Source organism: Lycorma delicatula, chromosome 2 (assembly GCF_047948215.1).
Source record: "Lycorma delicatula isolate Av1 chromosome 2, ASM4794821v1, whole genome shotgun sequence".
In the NCBI taxonomy this organism is placed as follows: Eukaryota; Metazoa; Arthropoda; class Insecta; order Hemiptera; family Fulgoridae; genus Lycorma; species Lycorma delicatula.
The window spans coordinates 31,804,128-31,831,817 of NC_134456.1; the positions used below are offsets into that span (position 1 = coordinate 31,804,128).

The 27,690-nt window shown below is 31.8% G+C and overlaps 1 protein-coding gene across 3 annotated transcripts in view; it reads right to left on the minus strand.

Annotated features, from left to right (window-relative positions):
* The window catches only part of Pex1 (peroxisomal biogenesis factor 1), a 117,420-nt gene that overhangs the window by 74,946 nt on the left and 14,784 nt on the right, over nt 1-27,690 (minus strand). For all 3 annotated transcript variants that reach the window (XR_012755441.1, XM_075358590.1, XM_075358591.1), the window contains exons 4-6: nt 21,888-22,002; nt 15,127-15,803; nt 13,122-13,348 (exon numbers count right to left, since the gene is read on the minus strand). Coding sequence is in view for 2 of the 3 variants with exons in the window: in XM_075358590.1 (XP_075214705.1) it covers nt 13,122-13,348; nt 15,127-15,803; nt 21,888-22,002 (1,019 nt within the window). In the remaining variant the exon portion in view is untranslated. The remainder of the gene's footprint in view (nt 1-13,121; nt 13,349-15,126; nt 15,804-21,887; nt 22,003-27,690) is intronic.

A 27,690-nucleotide genomic window follows, 5' to 3' on the forward strand; every position in this document is an offset into this window, starting at 1 on the left:
AGGTGATTTTAACTAACTAAAAACTAATTTTATAAAACATAATAAAATTGACAAAGAATATCAGTTAAAGTTTTTGATAGTAGAAACTTAAAAACATAACCCAGTTTCACTAATGTTTCACTAATATGTTCTTTCCATCTTAACTTCAGCAAGTTAAAGTAATCTGCTCAGCCAATTTTTTTAACAGCAAAAATCTCAAAAATAGCTGTTTCATCACCATGTTACTCATAATGTATCTCCAACAAGCAACAGCAACTTGCTTTTTTGTTACTGCATCAACATTACTAACACCACATAAACTTGATTCTCACAACATGATGTTTACTGTTATTTTAAGCTTTCTATCTTTAATGTGCTTTGTATTAATTTTTCCTAATGTTCTCATCACTTGCAAAACTTCAGCATGAATAACTGATCCTAAAATAAGGATCATTCACACACTAACAGACTACTCCCTGATGGTATTGTTGGGTCAATTTTGTTATCAGAAATGTTTACACTCTTTGTCTTATTTTTCTGTTAAACTATTCATAGGTTTCTGCACATTATTTCTTATTATTTTTATTTGCATTATTCTGTAGTATAATGTTAGAATTGTTTAATAAGAAATTTCTATTCATTATAATCCTTCACTATAACTTTTCCCTCTGAATTTATTATTTTATTTTCATTAACAAATAGAATTGCCAATTATTTAAAAAAAAGTATATACAGAATGATTCTGAACTACAAGGCAATATGTCAGGAAATGATTCTACAGCTAAAAATAACAAATAAAGTTTGAACATAAGTCAAAAAACGCTTCATTAGCGAGTTATGGCTAGCAAAAGATTTCGCCCAGATTTCTGATCGACCAGTAACATGCAGCCACATTGAATTTCATGGGGCATAAATTACAACACAAATTTGGAGGTTCTATATATATATATATTTTGTGACCTGAAAAACTGGAAAAAATTGATCCCAAAACCATATCTCTTGTAATTGTTGAGAAAATTATTGTAAAACTCAAAAAACTGAAGTCGAAAAACACAATCGTTTAGGTTTGATATACAATAACTTTGTTAATGTGCAATTAATTATTCAATATTTTTTATGTGATTTATATCACTTGCATTATTCGATTCTTGGCACTCACTGATATGTTTAGGCATAACCCAAATATCATCCTTGACTTTTTTAAATTCAGTTTTCCCTCTTCAAGAACTAGAAGATCAGGCTCATATTTACTTTTTAATCTACTGTACTCATGTATTGCTTCAGAACTGGCTTTGATCATGGATGGATCAAAATTGATCAAATGCAATCCCTCAATAGACGTTGCTCTTGAAAAAGTGACATATGTTTGATCAACTGTAAAAATATTTTTACCAGCATCAACGAAGGCATTCTTTTATACTAATTCCTTGTAATTTATATATGGTGATAGCATAGCTTAAACATATAGGAAATTGTTTCTGCATGACAAAAACTTTGTCCATAAATTCAAATTTAACACTTATTCTTTCAACTGTACATTAAATAAAATAATCGTTATTGTTGAACATCATTTTTATCAACATTCTTTTTTATACTTTTTACAATACCTATGGTACCATTAACAAATCCTTAAGATACATCGATATTTCTAGTCAACATGACTTTATCACCAATTTTTATAGTAATGACCTTAGGAAGACCTCCAGTTTTAGAACAATTTTCATCATCTGATTTTAAATATTAGGCAAAATATCAATGCTTCAACAAGAATCTGCTGAAAATCTCAAAGCATTGATTATTATGCTTAAACAAGAATTCGTATATGAAACCGAGAAGTTTTACGACTGCTTTGCGGAATATGTATATGAAATACTTGAAGCAAAAATGTAGCTAATACTGCAAACTAAAAAAAAAACCGAAAAAAAAATGAAAATGTGTATTGAAATCAAAATATAATTTTCAAGATGATAAAGTAACGCTTTTCTAATTTTGAAATTAGACACAAGTACTTTTATTCATTAAAATATCAAAAACTTTATTGTATTTATTTGTCTAACAAATGCTTAAAATATACCAGATAAAAGTCAATTCATCTTCAATGAAGTTTTGAGGAAGATTACATCATTTTTAGAGTGTTCTCTGTTATATCTTGAAAGTGTTCCAAAACTGTTACGAAAGTGATCAAACGTTTACAAAGTTATTCAACTTTATTTATTCAAAATAAAACCATTATAATTGTAGAATTTATAATCATATTCAGACGTTTTTTAACCACAATATATAATATCTATTGATACTAAAAAAATGTTAAAATTATGTTATTTGCTAGAATGTATTTCATTTTATAATTATGTTATTTTAAGAATGTGTTTTAGTTTAGCCTTATATCACTAAAGTGATTTTTAAAATTATAATTAAGTTTTTACTTAAAAAGAAAAAAAAATTGGGCATATACTATGTACAACATCAACATAATTAAAATACATTAAATATTACTCATTGTTAATATTTACTTATTTCTTCACAGGAAAAAACTTCAAATGATAGGTTATGTTGCACTGAAGCTATTATTAAAACGTATTTTTATTTTGTGTTAATATTGTTAAGAATGGGAGCATCAGAATTATAATTCAAATTACCTATGAAATTAACACTATGTAGCTGATGATCAAGTTGAAAAGATTTTACCAAATGCACTGAAAAAAATTTAACTTAAGTTAAAGAGAAAGATTCCATTCAAGTAAAATAGCAAGAATATACTAAATCTGAAATCAAGCAATTGGTTGATTTGATGATATATCAAGTCTAGTCAATAACTATTCATCTGTTAATAATAAGATTCTTCTTATTTTTATGATAAAACAACTTCAAATTTTTCATCAAATAGAGCACTCAATCTTCATGAATGAAAATCTTTTTTTCATACTTATGCAAAAATATGTCTTTTCATGTAACTAATATGTATTCCAAACTTGAGTTAAATCGGACCATGAATACAATTTTTTGAAATATCACGACCCCCAGTGCCACCAATAGTTCTAATTGTAGAATAAAAATTTTACTAATTTATTTCTGTTTTATTTACTCCTTTTTTAATAAAAATAGTATAATCTCTTTTAAATTTTATTATTTTAAGTATATGCTACCTAGTACTATCAAGTACTGCTACCTAGCGACACGATTCGTAAACAGATTAGGAAAAAACTCCGGGTTAGAAGAACAAAAATTTCATATCCAAATTAAAAAACATGATTATCATATATTTATCAAAAAAAAAACCTATATTCATTAAGAACATCTATTTCTGTGATGATATGTAGCTTTATTTCATCAAAATTATTATTTTTTTTTAATAATTTCAACAATTTAAAAAATTTTGAAATGTCAATTTGGAGTAAATAAGTCTTCGGTATTTCTGCCATCAGACAAACTCTCGCCGGCATCATTCTACCCAACGACTTGATAAAAAAAAAAATCATCTGATTTTTTGACAGGCAGTTATGTTACTCTTGTCTCATGTTCGTCTTATTCATTAGTAAAAGTAGATAAATACATAAACTGTCTCTTTCTTCTTATTCATTTGTAAGAGAAAATTTGTTTATACTTCAAGAAATCTTAATTTTATTAAATTAAAAATAATACAAAAATGATTAAGGTAATTTTACAATCAATGTAGTTGTTTGATGTGGTTACCTTTCTGTTGAACACAGCATTTAGCAAAACAAATCCACGCTTTTCTAACTTTGTTTAAGGTGTCAGGACTATTTCTGAGAATTGCTGCTGCTTCAATGATACAATCCCTTCATTCTTCTAGAGCATTCGTTCTCAAAGTGGGTAATAACACCCCCTTGTGGAAACTGGAGGTCTTCAGGGAGGCTGTAGATGGCCCACAGAAAATTGGGGAAAAAGCACATCAGATTCATCCTTCACATTAATGCAAGTGTAATTTTTCAACTGAAAGCTTTATTTTAATTATTGTATTGTTAAACTGAATATACTATCACTGTATCTGTTATATAACTATATAAATACAATTGTAATTTTTTTGAAAGCAATTTTAATAAAAATACTTCCAAATATGATTAAATATGCATTTTAATTGCTCTCATTTAAAATGTAAGTTTGATCTGCAAAGGTAATAATGTTAATAAAGGTCTAATGGCGTAAGATCCAGAGATCATGCAGGCCATTTTACAGGTCCTGCTCAACCAATCCACTGGTTACCATTAGTTAAGTAGTCTGATATTGAAAAGTTTAGTAAACTGACAATTAATCATGCATAAACCACATTCCTGCTTTATATTAAAGAGGAACATCTTCCAAAACTCATGCAATTTGTTTGTAAAAAATTCAAGTACTTTTCTCCATTGAGCCGTGGAGGTAAGGAAAAAGACCCAAATTAATAGTCAGCAAGATTCCACCCACACATTAAATGAAAATTTGTGAGGTAATGCATTGTGGCAGCGTCATTTGGGTTTTCCTCAGCCCAAATATGTATTATGAAAATTTACAATTCCATTCATGGTGAAGCAAAGTTCATCTGTAACTAAAATTCATTTAAGGAAATTGCAATCCTGTGATTTTTGTCTAATTAACCATTGGCAGAATTCTTTTCAATTATTGTAATCTTGTGGTAGTAGATTTTGCACTGATGTGACGTGAAATGGGTACAACTTTTGCTCTTGTAAAGTTCGCCATACAGATGTCTGAGAAATATTAAATCGACAAGATAGTCTTCTAGTGCTGGTTGTCGAAGACATGTGAACTGCATCAAGTACTCCTAAATTCAAATTTCTTACAAATCATTGTCGACCATTTTCTGTATCTCTTGACATTAGTGTACCTGTTTCTCTTAGACGTCTTTTGACTGCTTTAAACATCTTACGGTCTGAAATTCTTCTATTAGGATATTTCTCCCGTATTCTTGAACCACAGCAATTACTTTTTTACTTACAATTTATTTTCCTTAAATTAATAAGATATCAGTCAATTCTGTGATTGTAAATAAATTTAAAGTGTCTCCCATATTTTTGTAACAGAATAAATGATCTGTTATTAACAAGTTGATAACTCATAAGCTCGTAGACCAATACAAAAATATTTTCAAAACTCTTAAAATACTGTACAATAGACAATAATGTTACTTAGCAGTTTATAATAATAATTAACTGTTACTCTGAAGCTTGTTGTTGCTATAGTCTACTTATGAAGTCAAAAAATAAAAATAAAGAAAATTCTTTCCACAATCTATTGCAGTTACTTTTTAAGTTTAATAAATCAGATAACTGTATTTAAGTAGACAAATATGTTTGCTCATAGCTTTGCTATTCATTATAAAATGAAAAGTATTACGTAAATTTTAAAAATTATTAAAAGTAATAAAACCAAAACAAAATCTTATCCCACTGAACAAAGAGTAATAATTATGCACCGCTTTTTTGTGTCTTATTTCATTCAATAAAATTAAGTATTTTTGATGTAAATCAAGTAAAAAATATTGAACACTTAATTGCCCATTTAACAAACTTATTTTGTACGTCAAAGCTAAACAATTGTGTTTTTTGGCTTCAATTTTTTGGGTTTTACAATAATTTTCGCAGTAACTACAAGGGATATGGTTCTGGGGCCTTTTTTTTCAATTTTTTAGGTCATTAAACATAAAGGACCACCAAATTTGCGTTGTAATTTATAATCCATTAAATTTAATAAGGCCACATATTACCGGTCACAGAAATCTTTCGCTAACCATAACTCACTAACAAAGTGCTTTTGGAATTATGTTTATTTGAAATTTTTTTCTTACTTCTAACTATAGAATCATTTTCCAAGAGATTGCTGTGCAGTTCAGAATCAACCTGTACAGGATCATTCAAATATACACTGGAATTTTGCCGCATGAACTGAGAAAGAGCAGTGAATGTGGTAGGGCGCTGAGGGAAGTTAGTTGGATATGTCTGGAGAGGAGCAGCTGGCAACCTTAAGTATAGGTCATGTTCCCATGTCAGTAGCAGAATGTCTGAGCATGCAATATCATCATCTATTGCACAACAAATTATAATCCAATTTATCACAAAGATGTCAGATCCTCGGAAATTTTGACTCTTTTCCAGGTAGAGTTCAGAGATACTTCCTTGTCAAAAACTCAAGTGTATGATTAAGCCAAAAAATTTCAAAGTGTCCATGATGCAGTGGAGAACAAGTCACAAATGTCATCAATGGACCAGCGTCAATGACAAAGGAAATTGCATCAGATGTGGGAAAAAGTGTTGGGATTGTGCATACAATGTTGTCAGATCATTTTGGATACAGCAAAGTATAGGTGAGGAAAGTTCCACGTCTTCTCATTACGTCATAGAGAACTGTCAGGAATACATGTCAGTGGCTTCTGAACCACTTTGAGGAAGAAGGAGAGGCATTTCGAACTATTGTAATCTGCAACAAAATGTAGGTCCACCAATACACCCCAGAAAGCTAGAGAGTATGGAGTGGTGGAAATGTGGTGAGAGAGTACCAATGAAGGCCAAGAAATGCTTGTCCAGCTGAAAAAGTTCTGACAACTGTGTTTTGTAACTCAAAAGGTATGCTGCTGATTAATTTCCTGCATGAATGAAGGATGGCAAATGCAGCAAACTACTGCCAGCTGTTAGATGATGTCAGGGCTGCTTATCGCAACAAATGATGCCGGTAAACCAATTCGCAATGTCTTCCTTCTCCACAAGAACACACAGCTGCATACAGCAGCTCAAATTTGCAAAAACTTACTAAAATTCATTGAACACCTCTTCAACACCCTCAGTATAGTGCAGACTTGTCGTGTGATTTCCACATGTTTGGTTTGCTGAAAGAAGCTTTAGGAGGGGAAAGATTTGAAGATTCTTCAGTCAAGAAGTATGTGTACAATTGGTTGTTGGTGAAGCCATCTTGTTTTTTTGATGAGGGGATCAGGAAGCTGAGTGATGAGGAAGGTGGAGATAATGTATTTCTGTTGAAGGAAACTATATAGAAAAATAGGTAATTTATTTGTAATTTTATCTAATGTCAATAAAGCTATATAAACAAATTTTGGTTTTGTATTTGAATGACCCTCATACTTAATATCACTAAAAAAATTCATTAACTTGCAAAACTTGTGAGCAATAAAATATTTAAATAAGTAACGACGGTTAAAGTACAATTTTTAATAATGTTCAGTACCCATTCTAATTATGTAAAAATAACTCAAAAAAGTAGGGAACAAATAACATAAAACTCTACGTAACACTAACAGAAGAACACAGGATGATTAAAAAGTAACAGGGGCAATATATGATGGATTTTATCTGCTTCAAAAAGTTTGTCCACGGTATTTTCTTCCATTACAGCATTATATATCAGACTGAAGGCCACAGATAATCTATTTTAAACTGATTTATGGTTCTGTATTACTTATAATACAATTCTGTATTACAACAAAAAGATATAATCTCTGTTAACAGACCGTACCCAACAAGGCTGAGAAGGTTCAATTTCCCATTGATAACATTAATATCCTTCATTCAACACCAAAGTTATTAGATAGTAAGATATTTTCTTACTACTGTAAAACAGGACTTTTAATTTCTTTTAGGAAGATTTCCACATTATTAAGGGACAAACACATGAATTGTGGTTCATTTTTTCCACTTTCATACTTTTTATTCTTTGGATGATTAATTCCCCATACAAGCTGGGGAAGCTTGTGCATGGGAATATGAAATAGAGATTCTGTAGTGTATGAAAAATGCCATGCCTGATCAGTATTTCAATCTGGGACCACCAAATAAAAGACTAAGATGCTACCAACCCACCACGGAGTTCATTAGAAAGGTTTTATTGCAAGTTGTAACTCATATCAAAGTTTAGCATTAAGTAAAATTTTAAGAGTACTGTTTGGTTCTTAAGATTTCCTAGAGAGAATTTTGAAAATAATTAAATCTTTATAAAACAACCCTCCTTCTCTATGAATCATGAGACCTTGCCGTTGGTGAGGGGGCTTGAGTGCTCAGGGATACAGAGTAGCTGGACCAAAGGTGCAACCATATCGGAGAGGTATCTGTTGAGAGCCAGACTAAGGAATGATTCCTGAAAGAGGGCAGCAGCTCTTTCAGTAGTTTTTAGGGGCGTGAGTCACAATGACTTAAACGGCCATATCAACATCACTCAGTCCTCTGAGTGCTGCGCAGTTGAAAGCAATGGAAAACTACAGCTGTTTTTTTTTCCAAGAAAATGTGGCTCTCTGCATTTTCAAAAGCAATAATGGAGGCGCCTTCCTTGGTAAAATATTCCGGAGGTAAAATAGTCCCCCGTTCGGATCTCCGGGTGGGGACTACTAAGGAAGGGGTCACCAGAAAAGTAAAAAATAACATTCTACGAGTCGGAGCGTGGAATGTTAGAAGCTTAAAAAAGGTTGGTAGGCTAGAGAATTTAAAAAGGGAAATGGATAGGGTAAACGTGGATATAGTAGGAATTAGTGAGGTTCGGTGGGAAGAGGAAGGCGACTTTTGGTCGGGTGACTTTAGAGTAATTAACTCAGCGTCAAATAATGGGCAGGCAGGAGTAGGTTTCATGATGAACAAGAAGATAGGGAGGAGAGTGGAGTATTTCAAGACGCATAGCGATAGAGTCATTGTAATAAGGATAAAATCAAAACCTAAACCGACAACGATTGTTAACGTCTATATGCCTACAAGCGCCCATGATGATGATGAGGTAGAATGTGTATACGAAGAGATTGATGAAGCAATTAAACACGTAAAAGGAGATGAAAATTTAATAATAGTTGGAGATTGGAATGCAAGCATTGGAAAAGGCAAGGAAGGAAATATAGTGGGTGAATACGGGCTGGGCAAAAGGAATGAAAGAGGGGACCGACTTATAGAGTTTTGCACGAAGTATAATTTAGTAATTGCCAACACCCAATTTAAAAATCATAATAGAAGAATATACACTTGGAAAAAGCCAGGCGATACTGCAAGGTATCAGATAAATTATATCATGGTTAAGCAAAGATTTAGAATTCAACTCGTGGACTGCAAAACTTACCCTGGAACAGACATTGATAGCGACCATAATTTGGTGATAATGAAATGTAGATTGGGGTTTAAAAACCTGAAGAAAAGGTGTCAGATGAATTGGTGGAATTTAGAGAAGCTTGAGGAAGAGGAGGTAAAGAAGATTTTTGAGGAGGACATCGCAAGAGGTCTGAGTAAAAAAGATAAGGTAGAAAATGTAGAAGAAGAATGGGAGAATCTTAAAAAGGAAATTCTTAAATCAGCAGAAGCAAACTTAGGCGGAATAAAGAGAACTGGTAGAAAACCTTGGGTTTCAGAAAACCTTGGGATATATTGCAGCTGATGGATGAACGTAGAAAATATAAGAATACTAGTGATGAAGAAAGTAAAAGGAACTATCGGCAATTAAGAAATGCTATAAACAGGAAGTGCAAACTGGTGAAAGAAGAGTGGATTAAAGAAAAGTGTTCAGAAGTGGAAAGAGAAATGAACATTGGTAAAATAGACGGAGCATACAGGAAAGTTAAGGAAAATTTTGGGGTACATAAATTAAAATCTAATAATGTGTTAAACAAAGATGGTATACCTATATATAATACGAAAGGTAAATTCAATAGATGGGTGGAATATATTGAAGAGTTATACGGAGGAAATGAATTAGAAAATGGTTTTATAGAGGAAGAAGAGGAAGTTGAGGAGGATGAAATGGGAGAAACAATACTGAGATCTGAATTTAAGAGAGCATTAATAGATTTAAATGATAGAAAGGCTCCTGGAATAGACGGAATACCTGTAGAATTACTGCGCAGTGCAGGTGAGGAAGCGATTGATAGATTATACAAACTGGTGTGTAATATTTATGAAAAAGGGGAATTTCCGTCAGACTTCCAAAAAAGTGTTATAGTAATGATACCAAAGAAAGCAGGGGCAGATAAATGTGAAGAATACAGAACAATTAATTAGTTTAACTAATCATGCATCAAAAATCTTAACTAGAATTCTATACAGAAGAATTGAGAGGAGAGTGGAGGAAGTGTTAGGAGAAGACCAATTTGGTTTCAGGAAAAGTATAGGGACATGGGAAGCAATTTTAGGCCTCAGATTAATAGTAGAAGGAAGATTAAAGAAAAACAAACCAACATACTTGGCGTTTATAGACCTAGAAAAGGCATTCGATAATGTAGACTGGAATAAAATGTTCAGCATTTTAAAAAATATAGGGTTCAAATACAGAGATAGAAGAACAATTGCTAACATGTACAGGAACCAAACAGCAACAGTAGCAATTGAAGAACATAAGAAAGAAGCCGTAATAAGAAAGGGAGTTCGACAAGGGTGTTCCCTGTCTCCGTTACTTTTTAATCTTTACATGGAACTAGCAGTTAATGATGTTAAAGAACAATTTAGATTTGGAGTAACAGTACAAGGTGAAACGCTAAAGATTCTACGATTTGCTGATGATATAGTAATTCTAGCCGAGAGTAAAAAGGATTTAGAAGAAACAATGAACGGCATAGATGAAGTCCTACGCAAGAACTATCGCATGAAAATAAACAAGAACAAAACAAAAGTAATGAAATGTAGTAGAAATAACAAAGATGGACCTATGAATGTGAAAATAGGAGGAGAAAAGATTATGGAGGTAGAAGAATTTTGTTATTTGGGAAGTAGAATTACTAAAGATGGACGAAGCAGGAGCGATATAAAATGCCGAATAGCACAAGCGAAACGAGCCTTCAGTCAGAAATATAATTTGTTAACATCAAAAATTAATTTAAATGTCAGGAAAAAATTTTTGAAAGTATATGTTTGGAGTGTCGCTTGGACGATTGGAGTATCTGAGAAGAAAAGATTAGATGCTTTTGAAATGTGGTGCTATAGGAGAATGTTAAAAATCAGATGGGTGGATAGTGACAAATGAAGAGGTATTGTGGCAAATAGATAAAGAAAAAAGCATTTGGAAAAATATAGTTAAAAGAAGAGACAGACTTATAGGTCACATACTAAGGCATACTGGAATAGTCGCTTTAATATTGGAAGGACAGGTAGAAGGAAAAAATTGTGTAGGCAGGCCACGTTTGGAATATGTAAAACAAATTGTTAGGGATGTAGGATGTAGGGGGTATACTGAAATGAAACGACTGGAACTAGATAGGGAATCTTGGAGAGCTGCATCAAACCAGTCAAATAACTGACGAAGACAAAAAAAAATTCATGAATACAGGAAATTGATGCAATTTAATTTTACAGTTAGCCAGAGAGTGGGGACATGATTATCATGGTATTTGTATCTCAAAATTTTACTCACAGTAAAAAAATTATAACTCTTTACCCACATACTTCATGTTTTCTCTAAGTAGCAGTTCTTGGTAGACAGTTTCATAACGTTCCCAGAAAGTTATTAATCTAGTTGTCAGCTTTCTTTAGATTTAAACAGAAATAAAAAAAAAAAATATATCCACAGGAGAATATATAATAAATTTTGGCTAGTTATTTGATAAACCTTATTAACCATTATTAACCTTATTATCCATTTTGATAAGTCAAAAAACAAATCTTCCACTTTAAACCGAAAAGAAAACTCAAATTAGATTTTAGAGTAAATATTTATAAAAAAAATATTATTTGTTTTTTGTATTCAAATTAACTTAAAGTAACAATATAAGACAACTAAAATTTTTGGTGGACAAAAAAGAATATAAGGCAACTACTTTAAAAACAATATTTTTTTCCAAATTAATTCATTTTTGTGCTTTATAATTAATTTTCACTGATCAATATGTAGCTGATAATCTGTTAACTATTGTGTTACCACTATCTTTACGACATAAAAATACTTGCTGAATGATTTGGATTTTCAGCACCTATATAATACTTTCCGATTAACTTAAACAGAAGTACAGGTTTCCATTTAAAAGGCAACCCACCAATCCATCTTCTCTAATCTTTGAATTACTGTCCTACTCTCATATGTCTTACTGGTATAGACTTGTTCATCAAGTGAAAACATCACACCAACACACTAGACAGTCATAACAAAATCATAACGCTCATTGCACTGTTAGAAAGGTGATGTTTTCACAGCACAAAAATGTTTTTGTTTGTCTTACTTTAGTACGAGATCAGTGGTTTCAGTGTAAGAATCTTTTTGCCGTAAGTACTGTGATAAACCAGAAAATCAGGAAAAGATTTTTGAAAGTGTATGTTTGGAGTGTCGCTTTATATGGAAGTGAAATTTGGACAATCTGAGTATCTGAGAAGAAAAGGTTAGAAGCTTTTGAAATGTGGTGCTACAGGAGAATGTTAAAAATCAGATGGGTGGATAAAGTGACAAATGAGGAGGTATTGCGGCAAATAGATGAAGAAAGAAGCATTTGGAAAAATATAGTTAAAAGAAGAGACAGACTTATAGGCCACATACTAAGGCATCCTGGAATAGTCGCTTTAATTTTGGAAGGACAGGTAGAAGGGAAAAATTGTGTAGGCTGGCCACGTTTGGAATATGTAAAACAAATTGTTAGGGATGTAGGATGTAGAGGGTATACTGAAATGAAACGACTAGCACTAGATAGGGAATATTGGAGAGCTGCATCAAACCAGTCAAATGAGTGAAGACAAAAAAAAACAACCCTCTCCAGATGCAGTTGCCAGGAGAAGAAATGCCAATGGACATAAGAAGGCTTGATAAATTAAATAAATGAAAAGCAAAACTCCTTCAGCTTCAGCTTTCACCAGCTGCTTTTGAAATATAATGTGATTATCTTATATCAAATACATTATCTATTCTGATAAATTCAAATCAAAGGCAAGATAATTCTAAAGGTTGTTTGTTCATTTTTTCAGCAAATTAAATTAACAACACAATGGGTGATATATTTAAAAGAAAAATTGTATTGTACAACCATAAATGATAATAATATTTACAAAAACAGTATAGCCCAAAGAGAATCGGTGTTTATTGCATAATAATATTGTCATTCTGATAGTGAAGAATTAGTAATCTTGACATAATACACATCCATAGGTTAAAATATCAGAACTAAAATATTTGACACAAGAACATAGTTAGAAACTGAACCTAAAAATCTGTATTTTAATAAAATTTTTAATTACCTCTTATCACAATCTCCATCATTTTGATATGCCACAGTAAGTTGACAGGTTTTTAACTCAGCACTACAAAATGGCCAGCAAGGAATTTTTGTTGGTAAAAGTGAAACCATAACATTCTCCACAGATCCAGTTACAGATCTAACTGGAAACGGAGCATTATTATTAATTAAGATATTACCACAAACAGAAAGCTCATCACGAAACCAAGACACAACTTCATCTTCATCCTATAAATCAAAAAAGAGATCTATAACTCTATCCTCTCTCTCTCCCTATGTATATAATAAGTCCCTTTCTAAATAGTATGTATATATATATATATATTAATATGTATACATATTATATTTATAATATGTATATAATATAACTACTGTTCCATTAAAATTGCTGATTTTAATTTTGAAATATAAGCTTATACAATGACAAACAGAACCAAAAATTTTATAACAAGCCTTTTTTAATCAATTACTTCAAAATGTTTTCAGTATCTTTGCAAATATTTTCAGTACCTGGTTTTGTTGTTCTTGCAATAGCTTTAGCAGAAGGTATTGCCATTTTTTTTTTTTTTTGATTAGATAAAGATGTATTTAGAATGTGGTAAAAAAGTGTACTGGATATGCAATAAGTTTATCTAATTCTTGTATGTTGTTGGTATGTTTATATAACTCATAATCTTTATGTGCAATAAGATGCGGTCTTTTTTGTATATGTATAGATCATGAAGACTATTGTCAATGCTGATGCCTAAATAACATATATTAAAAATATACATACAAATCCTTCTGTAGTTTTTACAATTAATCATAAAAAAAATAAAAATATACAGATTACATGATAAATATATATTTTTTAACTTATGTTCTTAATCGTTTATCAAACAAGTAATTTATACTTAACTAAAGCCAATAAATTTTCAATTTTCATTTTTTTTTCCAATATGTTGTTCTCAGAGATGTTTTACGTGATGTGAAACCATCAAGATGAAAGAGATGTAGAATATACATTATCACAAAAATCTTGTCGTTGAAAATACTTTATTAATTACAGTAATTTTTTTTTGGGACAACATTCTGTCCAAATGGGGTTGTAACTTATAGTATGATTTTTTTACCAAAATTCACTAATACTACACTAAATTCACTAATACTACATGCTAAAAACTTTAATAGAAAGATAAATGTGGTATAATTCACAATTAATTATAAAGAAGCAAATTTAAAAATAAGAAAATATATACCCTATACTTCCCCAATGACAAAGATTACACACATCTAAATTTTTTATGTCTTAAAATTATCATAACGTAACCAGGAGAGGTGTTAAAATGGCTTCCATTTTACTTTCAACCAAAATCAAAACACACAAGTGCTCACAAATATTAATAAACATAAACAGACTTATAAACATTAATTTTTTGGGAATATAATAATGCACATCTAATCACAGCAGTTTTACAAAGTTAAGAACAAAACAATAGCTATTTACAGTACATTTACAGTTAAGAGAATTAACATGGTTAATTTTCAATATGGAACACATACATCACACTATTATATGTATAGCAGCAGCACACTAATATCTTAACACAGAGTAGTCTAAATTAGAAGTAAATATAATTACTGTTTATTTCCAAATCCCTAGTCTGAACACAACAATTCAATTACCTTTAATAAACTAATTCAATAACACAAATGTAACTCAAGTTACAAAAAAAGATTTACTGCCATAAAACAATGGATATTCCAAATTATTTCTTACTGCTAATGCAACAGATTATGGCCAGTGATCATAAAAAAGACCACTTTAAAAATATTTAACTCCAACTTATGTTCTATTATAAATATCAAGTAATAGGCATTTTATTCTTTTCTTAACCAAAGGTACAGAATAAAAGATAAAATTAAGGAACAGAGGAAGAAAATCAATTAATTACACTAAACTTAGTAACTCGTTAATTGGTACAATTGCCTTCATAAAAAATGTAGTCATTTAACATTGTACTTACCAGAGTATTTGATATTATTGAGAGTTTTATATGCGTCATTTTCACATCTAAACAAGGATTAAACATTTTTAATTTAACTTTTGAGCCAGTTCTCAAAGACATTAATTTTGCTACTGCATCTGATACATACAATGTCTGGTTTTTCCAGTTGCATCCATTCTTTACAAAAGGAATAACAGTGCAGTTTTTCTGTATTTCATATAAACGAACATATATTTCAGAACTTGATTCTTTACTATATGTCTCTTTATTAAATGTATCCAATACTTTTCTCATATAACAAACAACAGCAGAATTTTCTGCAACAAATTTATTTGCCAACTGTGACAAAGCATCTCTATTGGTAAATGCATTATAAGGATGCCTTAAACAATCATGTAATGTATCACAACAAGACACATTTTCATCTTTTATGATAATAACTCTAAATACCCTTAAATGTTTTTTCATCTTAATAACTTCATTTAATTTTGAACAGAAATCAGTATCATCAGTCACTTTATATTTCTCTGATTCATTTCCAATACTATATGTGCTAGGTTTTTCTAAACAGTCTTTTGTTGTCAAATCCTTATTTTTTTCATTTTCACTACTCTGTAACGCACCAAGCGTAGGAGAAACAACAATGTCTGTTAATTTTTCTAGTCTTCCAATCTTAACAGATGGCTCCATAGCATCTAAAAACATAGTAATATATTATGTTATACATCAAATAAATAATAATACAATTAATGTTTTAAAACAAACATGGTAAAATCATTAATACCGATTCCGTAAATAGAAACCTGTTCTTGAAAAAAATATCTGAAAAACAGCATTCAATGATAAGAAATTTATACATCAGAAATTATACCAGATGATAACATGGAACACATCATGTCACCTAAAGGTGACAAGATGTGTTCAAAAGTATTAATGATGAGCAACATTTGAGATGCCCAACTAAGATTTCAATTTCCAATCAGGTAATCTTTTATTGATGAATACCTTTTTCATCATAAATCACAAATTACTCATTTTAAAATGACAAACCTGAAAATTTTAACAACTCATGTGACTATTACCCTACCAACTGGGAACCCAGGACTTAAATTTAGACAGCATTATTCTCTCTAAATCCAGAAACCTTATTACTTATCCTCAAAAGTAATAACACTTTCATTTGAGAACAATTTTCAAGAGAAAAATTATGGTTAATGGCGTACTAAAACTTACTTAATGAAAGATACTGGTTGAGTGCATTTTTAACTGATGACAAAGTTTAAATTCCTGATTTGAACATACTGAACTTTTAACTTTGAAATTTTTTAACCACAACTGTTTATTCTTTATTAATAAAATAATCCTAAGTATATTAATGTAATTTACATACAAAATTGGTAGTAATAAAAACAAAAAAAAAACACACAAGAGAATTAAAGAACCTTTAACTATTCCTTACTATTTTATCTACAGGTAAAAAAAAAAATATACGTGAGCATAACCTTTCAAAGCCACTTTCAATGTCTTTTTAAATCATTAATGGTGTTTTCTCATTGAAATAAAAACTATCAGTTCAGTTTGTCATTACAAAATTACAATTTAAAATTAACATCACCACTCAAAGAAACAAGAGAAACAGTTATTATGTAGTAAGATGACTTTGGGAAGGATTTCGTTAAGTATTTGGGAAGGATTTCGTTAAGTATTATATTTAGAGTGCCCTTCTGTATGGAATTGAAACATGGATATCAGAACAAAAGGAAACAGAAAAATTTACTAATAAAGTATTTAATGAAAAAGTCGTAGACAGAGCTTTTGAGCTACTTTATGAACTTTTAGAAGTATGCTCTGAAAAAAGCAAAAAGTTTAAAACAAAAACTAAATACGTCAACGAAATTAAATCCTGGGTTTCAGATAATTTATTAAATAGAATTAAAAAAAAAATTATTGTTTAAAAGTGTTAAAAATCAACCAAATAATTTATATTTAAAAAGATATTACAGAAGGTGTAGGAATAGACTCATCTATGACATAAGGAAGTCTAAAGAATTATATTATAGAAAGTTTTTTTATTAATAACACTGATAATACTAGGGAACAGTGGAAACTAACTGATTAGTTAATCAGTAAAAAGGATAAAAAATATGAAATAAATGAAATTGAAGCAGAGATAAGTAGACAGCAGAGATAAATAGTTAGTGAGGTTCAAAAACTTTTGAATATTTTTAATAAATAGCTATATTTTAAGAATTGCAAATAAACCAAAAACACTTCTTCAGAATGTTAAGAGTTCAGAATCAATATTTACATAACAATATTTTTACCTCAACTGAAGTTGGAGCCACTATTTTCCTAGAACCTATACATTATCTCAAGATTGAAAAAATGAGAAAGTCTATGAAACCAAAATATCATTTGGTTTTGAAGAGATTTCTTCGTATGCCCTAAAATTTGTGTGTGAACATATTTCTCATGTTTTTGTGTATTTATGCAATTTAAGTCTTCAGTGGAGTAAAGTTCTAGATAAACTTAAAGCAGTGATAGTTCCTATTTATAAAAAAAAAAATATATAGTTATTATGTTGGGAATTTTAGGGCGTAGCCCTGCTTTCACAATTTTCAAAGATTCTGGAAACTGTAGTAAAGTCAAGACTGGTTAACTTTCTTAATAAAAATAATTTTTCCAGTGTTAAACAATCTAGTTTTCAGAAAAATTAAGGCACTGAAAATGCCTTACTTAAATTTGTCTCACAATTGGTAAACGGCATCAATGAAGACTCTAAAGTTGGCACCCACCCTCTTTCTAGATGTCCAACAGGCCTTTGATGTTGTTGATAATAATATATTAAATAAGATGGAGCAAATAGGTATAAGAAGTCTAGCCTTTAACTGGTTTAAATCCTACTTAAAGGTAGAAGGTTAGAATTAAAAATATGCTCAATGACAAGGGAATATTAGAATTTGGTGTCTCTCACGGTTCAGTTTTGAGCCTAATTCTGTTCCTAATTTATATTAACAACTTCAGTTCTGGCAAATTTCAAAGTTATTTGACCACATATGCAAATGATACTGCCCTTTGTTATAGAAAAAAAAGTTTTGATAGAGTTTTGAAATCTATCGAAGACTTATTTAAAATTAGGTTGTGGTTAACCAAAAACGAAATTACGTTAAATGTATCTAAATTCAAATACATTATCTTCCAGTTAAAGGGTGAGAAAACTACCAATTCACATGTTAGATATCTTACTCTCACCTGCTCTAGAATAGCTGAGTGTAGTTGCATTATTATTGATCCAAGTCGATAATATAAGGAGTTGGGTTAGAGATTCTGTCGAGTTCAGATGTATTTTTGTGTGCTCTGTTCATATTTTTTTTTTTTTTTTCGGTTCAACAGTTTTTGTTTCTGATTTGGAGGACTGGCAATCGTCAGTGAAAGTTACTGGAAGCGTCTTTAAAATTTTGTCATTTTTGGATATAGACAGACCTTTTTATTCAGTTTTTTAATTGCCTTGGCAATAAGGTCTTTAGTCATCAGCTTGTTGTGGCAGCAAGTTAGTTCTGATGTTAGTGTGTTACTTGTTTACTACTTGGGGAGTTATTTTTATCTTTAGTAGATGGTATTGTTATCAGTTGTGGATGGTAGATTATTACAGTTTAGACTGATAAGTGCTTGGAGGCTCATCACATGGATCGAATCGTGGCAAAGCAGAGGCATGGGGAGCTGAATTACTCTACCTTACACAGCTCCTCACTGGCCATGGTGATGTTGGAGCCTACCTGCACAGATTCCATTGACATGAAAAAAAAAAGAAAAGACTGATAAGTGCTAGTTGAAATTAAATTTTGTTTTGTTAGCTTCTAATAATGGACTGTTTTAGCTTTGTTTAATAAGCTATTGTTTTTACTGGTTACATATTTGAAATAAAAAAGTTGTTGTTATGTTTTCATCTAGTAGGTATACAGCATGTTCGATAATTGTTGTGCCTGTATTAAATTCATAATAATTGAAATGTTATGGAGGAAGATTTCAGCAAACCGAGGAGATGACAATCCAGTTTGCCGAAGGCAGGTTCCTCTAGGGCTGTGGAGGTTGTTAGTATCGTATCGTCAGTTGAAACAGAAGCAGTATAGAAGAGTCCCTAAAAAAAAGGAACTAACTCAAGACAGCAATGATGGCGATATCACTGAGAGAACTGATTTAGATCATCTGATAGAAGAATTAAAGTTGCTGAATAAGCTTATTAATACAGAATGTTAATCTGAAGCGAGAGGTTAAAGAAAGTGCTGCTCAAGCCCTTGAGAAAACAAATAGACTTAGAAGTGGTACTTAACCTCTGTATGAGTTGTTGCACCCTAAGTTGGTGGCCAGTATGGATATGCAGATTCAGACGGAGCAGCTCTGGGAGCAAGATATAAGGAATGTGATTGATATCCTCACTATGTGGCTTATAGATGAGGAGTCACAGAAACTTGTCACAGAAACTGGTGAACAAACCTGGAGAGGTGACTATGGAATCTTCAGCGTGCTAGGGTTGCTGGTGCAATTGAAGAGGTTTACAGTGTTTTTTGATTCGTTGGATGGGGAGAAGAGTGGTATTGCACAAATTCTCTCTGGGCTGAAGAAACTCCTGCTGCATGAGGATGAGTATAATCCAGATTTTTTTGTCCTGCCGAGTGGAAGGATTGGTGAGTGTACATGAAAGATATACACATCTCGGGAGGGAAAAAAGAACGTTACGGCTGTTTTACCTATAGAGGAGATGACACCGGAAGGAATCACGAAACCAGGGGTCAAGCAGACCACTCCGTCTGCTGCCGACAGCCGGACTGTAATAGTCAAATCCCAAGGAAAAACATGTGCTGATCTCTTCCGCACTGTGAACCTTAGACGGTCACTAGCAAGAAGCTGGTGAGATATTGTCCTTGAGGAGGGGGATAGGCTAGGATTACATATTCTGATGAAGGGGGCGGTAGAAGCAGAAGAGTTCCGGTTGGTCCTGAGCTCGAGGGTGGCCGACCTCCGTCTCGATCTTAGATCATGGGACAGCTGTCGTACAGTTGTACACTAAAAAGGTATTTCTGCAGATACTACAGAACCTGAGATTGTCTTCACACTCAAAGGAGTATTCAGGGATGCTGAGGATTTTAGGTTGTTGTCCATGAGCCAGCTTATGGCAACACCAGAAATGGTATGGTGTTGACCAGCCATCGGGTGGTGATGTGGCTAATAGAGCAGTGGGTGAAGATTGGATGGGTGCACTGCCGGGCATCCATTCGAGAGCCCAAACACAGTGTTATTGGTGTTGGCATGGAGGCATGTGTCAGCAACCTGTAACGAGGTCAACAGGTCAAGCCTGTGTTGACAGGGTGGTAGACCATCAACATGCACAGTGTGCAGAACAGGAGACCTGTGCGCTCTGTGGCAAAGAGTGGGCGCTGTCTTGCAGTGCACTAAGCTTAATTCTATGATGGGGAAGTTAGGAGATGATGGGCAACCCTGGTCAGGAGGGGACAGTTTGACAAGGTGGGCTGTCCTCAAGGAATAATCGAGGACCTCTGGGGAAAAGGGAAATTAAAAGACCCGGTACTGGTGGGGGAGGTCTTGGCTTCCCCCATTTTTGGGCTGAGAAAAGATCCGACCCATCATACAGAACATACAGCCAGTAGATGGAAAGAGCAAGAGAATAAAAATAGTATTATAACATCTATTGACAATAGAGTCAATAGTATTCTTTTTCTCAAATATTACTGTGTTTTAGTAGGTAAGTTGTTATTTTGTGTGTGTGTGTGTGTGTGTGTGTGTGTGTGAAATTATAATTTAAGTGAATGGTATTTTTATACTCCTCATAACTCAAAACTTTAAGAAAATTCAATTTCACCCTTGAATTCTCTATGCGACCAAATACTGTACTTTTCTTAGAAAATTCAGTAAAAATTCTTAAAAATATGTAACCGAAACAAGGTTTTTCTAAAAATATAAAAGAAATTCCTTGATCTCCTTCAAAAAGTTTACTAACTCTTGCATTCCTGTCTGTAAGGTATTACACAGAAAAAAAATTACAAGTCATAAAATAATCAAATGCAATAATACATAAGGAAACTTGTATGAATTAAAATGAATGTAAAAAAATTCAATTATTTTAATAAAGATGTATTAATACAAAATAAATATGTGGGCACTTCAAAGAAATGCCTCTAGAAATTAAACATAGGCAAATTCACTCAAACCAACACCACCAACATCATAGGTAAGATCAATTTAAAGCATATTCAGCAGTAGCAGTGTATTAAACTAATTCAATTTGATTCATATGACATCCTAAAAGTCTAACTTTCTTTCTCAGGGCTCATAGGCAGTTTTCTATCCCTTGGTTTTCTTTATAATGAACATTCATTGTAGCTTCCTACAACCACGGATTGCCAGACCAGGTATAACATAATTGGCTTGACTGGTTTATGAATTATTAACCTTCTGCATGGAAAGGCAAGTACTTAAGAGTAGATGTATAACAAGTGAAGTCTATTAAATTTTGTTGCTCAATAAAATAATTTATTCCTTTGGTAAGATCAAGTTGAACTGGAATTGGGCTTATAATCTGTTGGGGCTGTATAATTTCAAAATAAAAAAGTAAATGAATTTGCATATACTTATAATGAGCAGACAAAAAGTAACAAACAAACACATTCTTTTAAATAGAATGCAAGACATTTAAGGCACCTATTCAAATAATAGTTCAAGAAAGAATAAATCTTGATCAAAAAATAATTATGAATACTTACTAACAAATAAAGAGCAATGTAAACTTTTTGAGTACCACACAGTCATTCGTTGACCAATTGAAACAACCCGAACTTGATCTAACATAGAACTCTGCAATTCATTTTGGCTCACACACTAAAAATATAAAAATAATACTTAAAAAATGTATAAAGAAAAGAAATAATTATAAAATTAGGAGCAAATATTTATTACCAAAATGTTATCAAAAATTAAACAAATATAATCACATTTTGCTTTTTTTTAAAATGGAAAACAACTGGATGGATTATTAACTTCACAAGACAAGACTAACAGATTACCGTACTAAAGATTAACTACTGTTAGTAAGATTTACACAACTTATCCAAAAAAAAACAAACATATGTATGTAATTACAAAAAAAACACAAATTAAATGATTCATTTTTAAAATAATAGCACTCCATTATTAACAGTACTTTCTTCAGTAACCTGACTTGAAGAAGATGCAGTTAATTAGGTCTAAAAGAAGAAATTCCATATTTTGAAAGCAAATTGTTTAATTAATACTCGTAATTTTAAAATGTAACTATTTTTCATAATACTATTTAACAAACAAATTACACTTTATAAATATAGCACATTGCAAATGGGAAAGTAATACTGAATTACAAAGAAACCTTACAAAAAAAACCATGTTTTAGATCGAGATATAAGGTAAAAATTCATCAATAAGAAAAATATATCAATAAAAACATAACAATAATAATACAACTGTAAAAGCAAAAATAAGAAAATACAAGGGCAAGTCAAAAAGTAAATTGAAATTAAAAAAAATCAATATATTTATTTGTACTTAAATAAATGATACATGCATTATTTTTCAACATAATCCCCTCCTACTTCTATGCACTTAGTCCATAATTTAACAAGCTTTTGAATTCCTTCCTAGAAGAAAGTTTTCGGTCCTGTGTGTAGAAAATTTTTCACCCCTTCTGTGGCCTCTTCATCATATCGATGATTCCCTCACAACTCTTCTTTTAATGAGCCAAAAAGATGAAACTGCTTGAAGCCAGGTCCGGACTGTATGGAAGATGGTCCAGCAACTCAAAACTGTGATCTAGAAGGCAAAGGACTGTTTTTTTAACCGTCCGAGTTTGAGTGTTATCCTGAAGCAAAATCACGCCTTTAGAAAGTTTACCATGTCTTTTGGATTTGATTTTTTGCTTTAGTAAACACAGTAGTTGTCACTGTTTACTGACTGACCTTTAGGTGTGAAGTAAACCAAAAGCAAACCTTCCATATACCAGAATAATGTCATTATCACCTTTCCTGCTGACTTCTGAGTCTTGAACTTTTTTGCTGTGGAACATGAAGGATGTTTCCACACTAAACTTTGTCGACTATTCTTGGACTCAAAGCGATGGACCCATGTCTCATCAATGGTTATTATTCGTTTAAGAAATGAGTCTCCTTCATCTTTATAACATTTCAAAAGCTTCTGGGAAATTTTCAAATGATTCTCTTTATGGATGCTTGTCAACTGACGTGGAACCAATGGGCACAGACTTTTTGAAAGTTTGAAGAATCATGGATGATTGAAAATGCTGAGCCATGGCTTACATTCAACTCACTTGCAATGTCATCAACTGTAATTCGTCAACTACTGAGAATCATTTGTTTAACCACTTCAATATTGTCGTTAGTCTTTGAAGTAGAAGGCCTACCTTCCTGCTGTTCATTACAGAGAGAAATCCTACCATTTTTAAAGCGACCAATCCATTCGAAGATCTTGCTTTTACTCAAACAACTTCCTCCATTGTTGCTGCATTCAACAAATAATCTATGCTGGTTGCACCCCTTCTGAACTGAGGAAACTTATCACTTCTCGCATTTTTTGGTGCAATCAGACAAAGGAGCTCTCATTTTAAACACAATCACAAATAGCCAACAATGAAACAATACTTTCAATGAACAGCTAATAGAGTTATAGCAGAACAATCACTGCTGTCATACATGTGATTCGGAGGAAAATAAAAATTTCCCTTTAGTCAAAAAGTAAAGTCTTTTTGACTTACCCTTGCACTTTGAATATACAAATAATTTTGTGTAACACAAACACAAACAAACATTTATATGAAAATGATGAGCAGGAACTAAAAAAAAAAATACATCAAAGTTTGACAACTACAGAAACAAGGTTTTTTCAGTTTGACAACTGAACAAATTTCAGAAATTTGGAACATTTGTTAATTTACCCACACTATCACCATTATGTGTACCAGTTTTACTACATAAAATCAAGCAGAAAGTGACAAACTCTTACACATCATTCATCCAATGAGCATTGTGGAAAATCACCATATAACACGAAAAATCATGTAGTATTTAGGTGGTGTGCCGTAAATGCAAACAATAAAAGTCCATTTCTTCATGGTGAAGGTTTCCAACAGATATAAAATAAAAAGTTTGATAGGAAAACTTGAAAAGTTAAATAAACAACACATCATACAAAAAAAGTTTAAATTAATTTTTAAACTTCAATTTTCTACATATGTTTGAATTTGAGAGTTTTTCTATTATTATTACAAAATAAAGTTCTTTATACTTGATTTTTTAGGAAATATCAGCATGATCTCAAACATGTTCTTGCCCTTTGTACATTTCCCAACTGATTCTTGTGGACTCACCGGCACATATGTTTGCGCAGGGACTGAAAGCCTATGTACTAGTATTTTACATCCATTGGCCTCTGTTACAAACAAACTAAAAACATTGTCATTTTCTATATATCTTTTGTGGTATGGTAATATATAAAAAAAACAGGTTTCATAAACTTTCTGTAGCATATGTAATTGTTGAACTTTATTCTAAATCATATATTCATGTGATCTATGCCTACTTCCTATTATATAGCAATTAACAATAATGGAATCATTCATAAATCAAGCATGACTAATGTGCTGTTTATGAATTGTTGTAAACCCAACACGCAATTCTAGTAATTCCATTTACTTAGTGGTTATTATAGAAACATTTATTATGGTGTACACTTTACTTAATGAAATGAATAGCTGTTTGTGATTTATTTTTACTATTTTTTGTGTTGTTTCATTTAAGGCTTTGTCATAAATTCAGTCATATAAATCTTTAATATTACAATGCAGTTATTTACTTTTAAAATGCCCATGTTAGGAGGAAAGTTAGGAGGTACAGTAAGCTCATAGTCAGGCGAGGGAATTGTATTCAATGTTTACAATTGCTTTTTACAAAACAATGCCGGAACTGGAATAGTGAGGAAAACTGAAGTGCTAATTACAGTTGTCCAAGTAACAAAAGTATTAAAAAAATCGGTCCATAGAATTATAACAGAATGAAACTGAGAAGCCATCCATGTTCATTTGCTGAGAAAATGTATAAATCACCTCAGTGCTGTGTGCAATTTAGATTTGTTTAACAATGATGCTTTGAGGCATTTAATAAATTTTATGGAACCAAAAAATGCGTTCCTACTGTGAAGAAAATTATGCAAAAGGCCCACGAAATTGTAATTAATTTCAAAGGGAGTGAAAAATCTTTAAAGAGAATATTACGTAAAATGGGATTTAGATGGGAAAAAACCAAAGAAAACCGGAAAATACTGATAGAATGGCATGATATTAAAATGCAAAGAATGAAATTTCTACAACAAATTTGCGTGTTTCACAAAGAAGGAAGGTGGACTATATGCACAGATGAAAAACCTACATTCACAGTAGTCAAGCAACACCAAAATTGTGAGTAGACACAACAAACCTTCATAAAGGACTGAAAACACCAGTATCCAAGGGCTCACTATTAATAATTGTCCATGCCGGCTGTAATAAAGAATTCATTAACAATGCTTTACTTATGAATGAGTCAAATAAGAAAGGATATTATCACAAATTGATGGATTCCAAAGAGTACACACAAAATACTTATGGGAGAAGTGTATTCCCCCAACTTGTCACCTCGGTCAGTCATTGTACGAGATAGTCCATCGCAACACAACATTCTGCAACACAAACAGCCAAATTCTAACTCTTTAAAAAGTGATATGATAAAACAGTTAGCCAAACAACAAATTAACTGTTCTCCTGCTATGACGAAGACTGAATTATATGATATAAAATTACACAATGAAAATCAAAAGAAATTTCTAACAGACATTTTTGAAAATTATGGTCACACAGTTCTATGATTGCTACCTTATCACCCTGACTTACATGCCATTGAAATGATTTGGAATCAAGCAAAAGGGCAAGTAGCTAAAAGAAATACAACTTTTAACATGTCGGACATTCCTAAGTTAGCTGGAGAGGAATTTCAAAAATTGTCTGAAGCTCAGTCGAGCAATGTCTGTGAGCATGTTGTCAACATTGAAAAAAAAAATACATTGAAGATGAACATTTACATGATGTGCACATTGACAATTTTGTGATAAATATGAATTCAGAATCGGACACAAGCACTTTAGAATCTACCAACAACAGCAAGTTCAGAATTTGCAAGCTATAGCAATAAAGTGAGTTTTTTTGTGTTCAGTCATTTGATTGATTTGATGCAGCTCTCCAAGATTTCCTATCTAGTGTCAGTCGGTTCATTCCAGAATATCCCCTACATCCTACATCCCTAACAATTTGTTTTACATATTCCAAATGTTGTCTGCCTGCACAATTTTTTCCATCTACCTGTCCCTCCAATATCGAAGAAACTATTCCAGGATCCTTAAGTGGCTTATAAGTATGTCTCTTTTTTTTAGCTATATTTTTCCAAATGTTTCTTTCTTCATTAATTTCTCGCAACACCTCTAAATTTGACACTTTATCAACCCATCTGATTTTTAACATTTGCCTACAGCATCACATTCTTTTCTTCTCAGATACTCCAATCGTCCAAGCTTCACTTCCATATAAAGCTATGCTCCAAACATATACTTTCAAAAATGTTTTCCTGATATTTAAATTAATTTTTGATGTAAGTAAATTATATTTCTGACAGAACGTTCATTTCACCCTGTGCTATTCAGCATTTTACACTGCTCCTGCTTTATCCATCTTTAGTAATTCTACTTCCCAAATAAAAATTTCTTCTACCTCCATAGTCTTTCTCTTGTCCTATTTTTATATTCAGTGGTCCAACTACTTTATTTCTAGTTTCATTACATTCACATACACTTTTTTCATGTCTTACATTTCATTACTTTTGTTTTGTTCTGGTTTATTTTCATGCGGTAGTTCTTGCGTAGGACTTCATCCATGCAATTTATTGTTTCTTCTAAATATATTTTACTCTCAAGCTAGAATTACTATATCATCAGCAAATCATAGGATCTTTTATCTTTTCACCTTACACTGTTACTCTGGATCTAAACTGTTCTTAACAGTTAATTTAATGATCTAAACATCATTAACTGCTAGTTCTATCTACAGATTAGAAAGTAACAGGGATAGGAAACATCCTTGTCTGACTCTCTTTTTTATTACTGCTTCTTTCTTATGCTCTTCAATTATTACTGTTGGAGTTTGGCAACAATAAACTGTTTTTTAAGCACATTGTGCTTAAAAACCGTATTCATTTTAACTGAATAAGTAATAGAATGTCAATACAGATAACAGCTTTTGTTATTATTAGATAATAACTTAATAAAATGTCCACTTAAAAACATTATAGTCCAATGGTGCTTAATTTAAATTTCAATATAAAAATCACTCCCAATATGTGGGAGTGATAGTACTTTCTCTCTCTATTTCGCAGCCTTGCATGCAGCTTTCTATGTGCACATGCACGCAACAGTCAAACACCATGCCGCTGGAACTTGAAG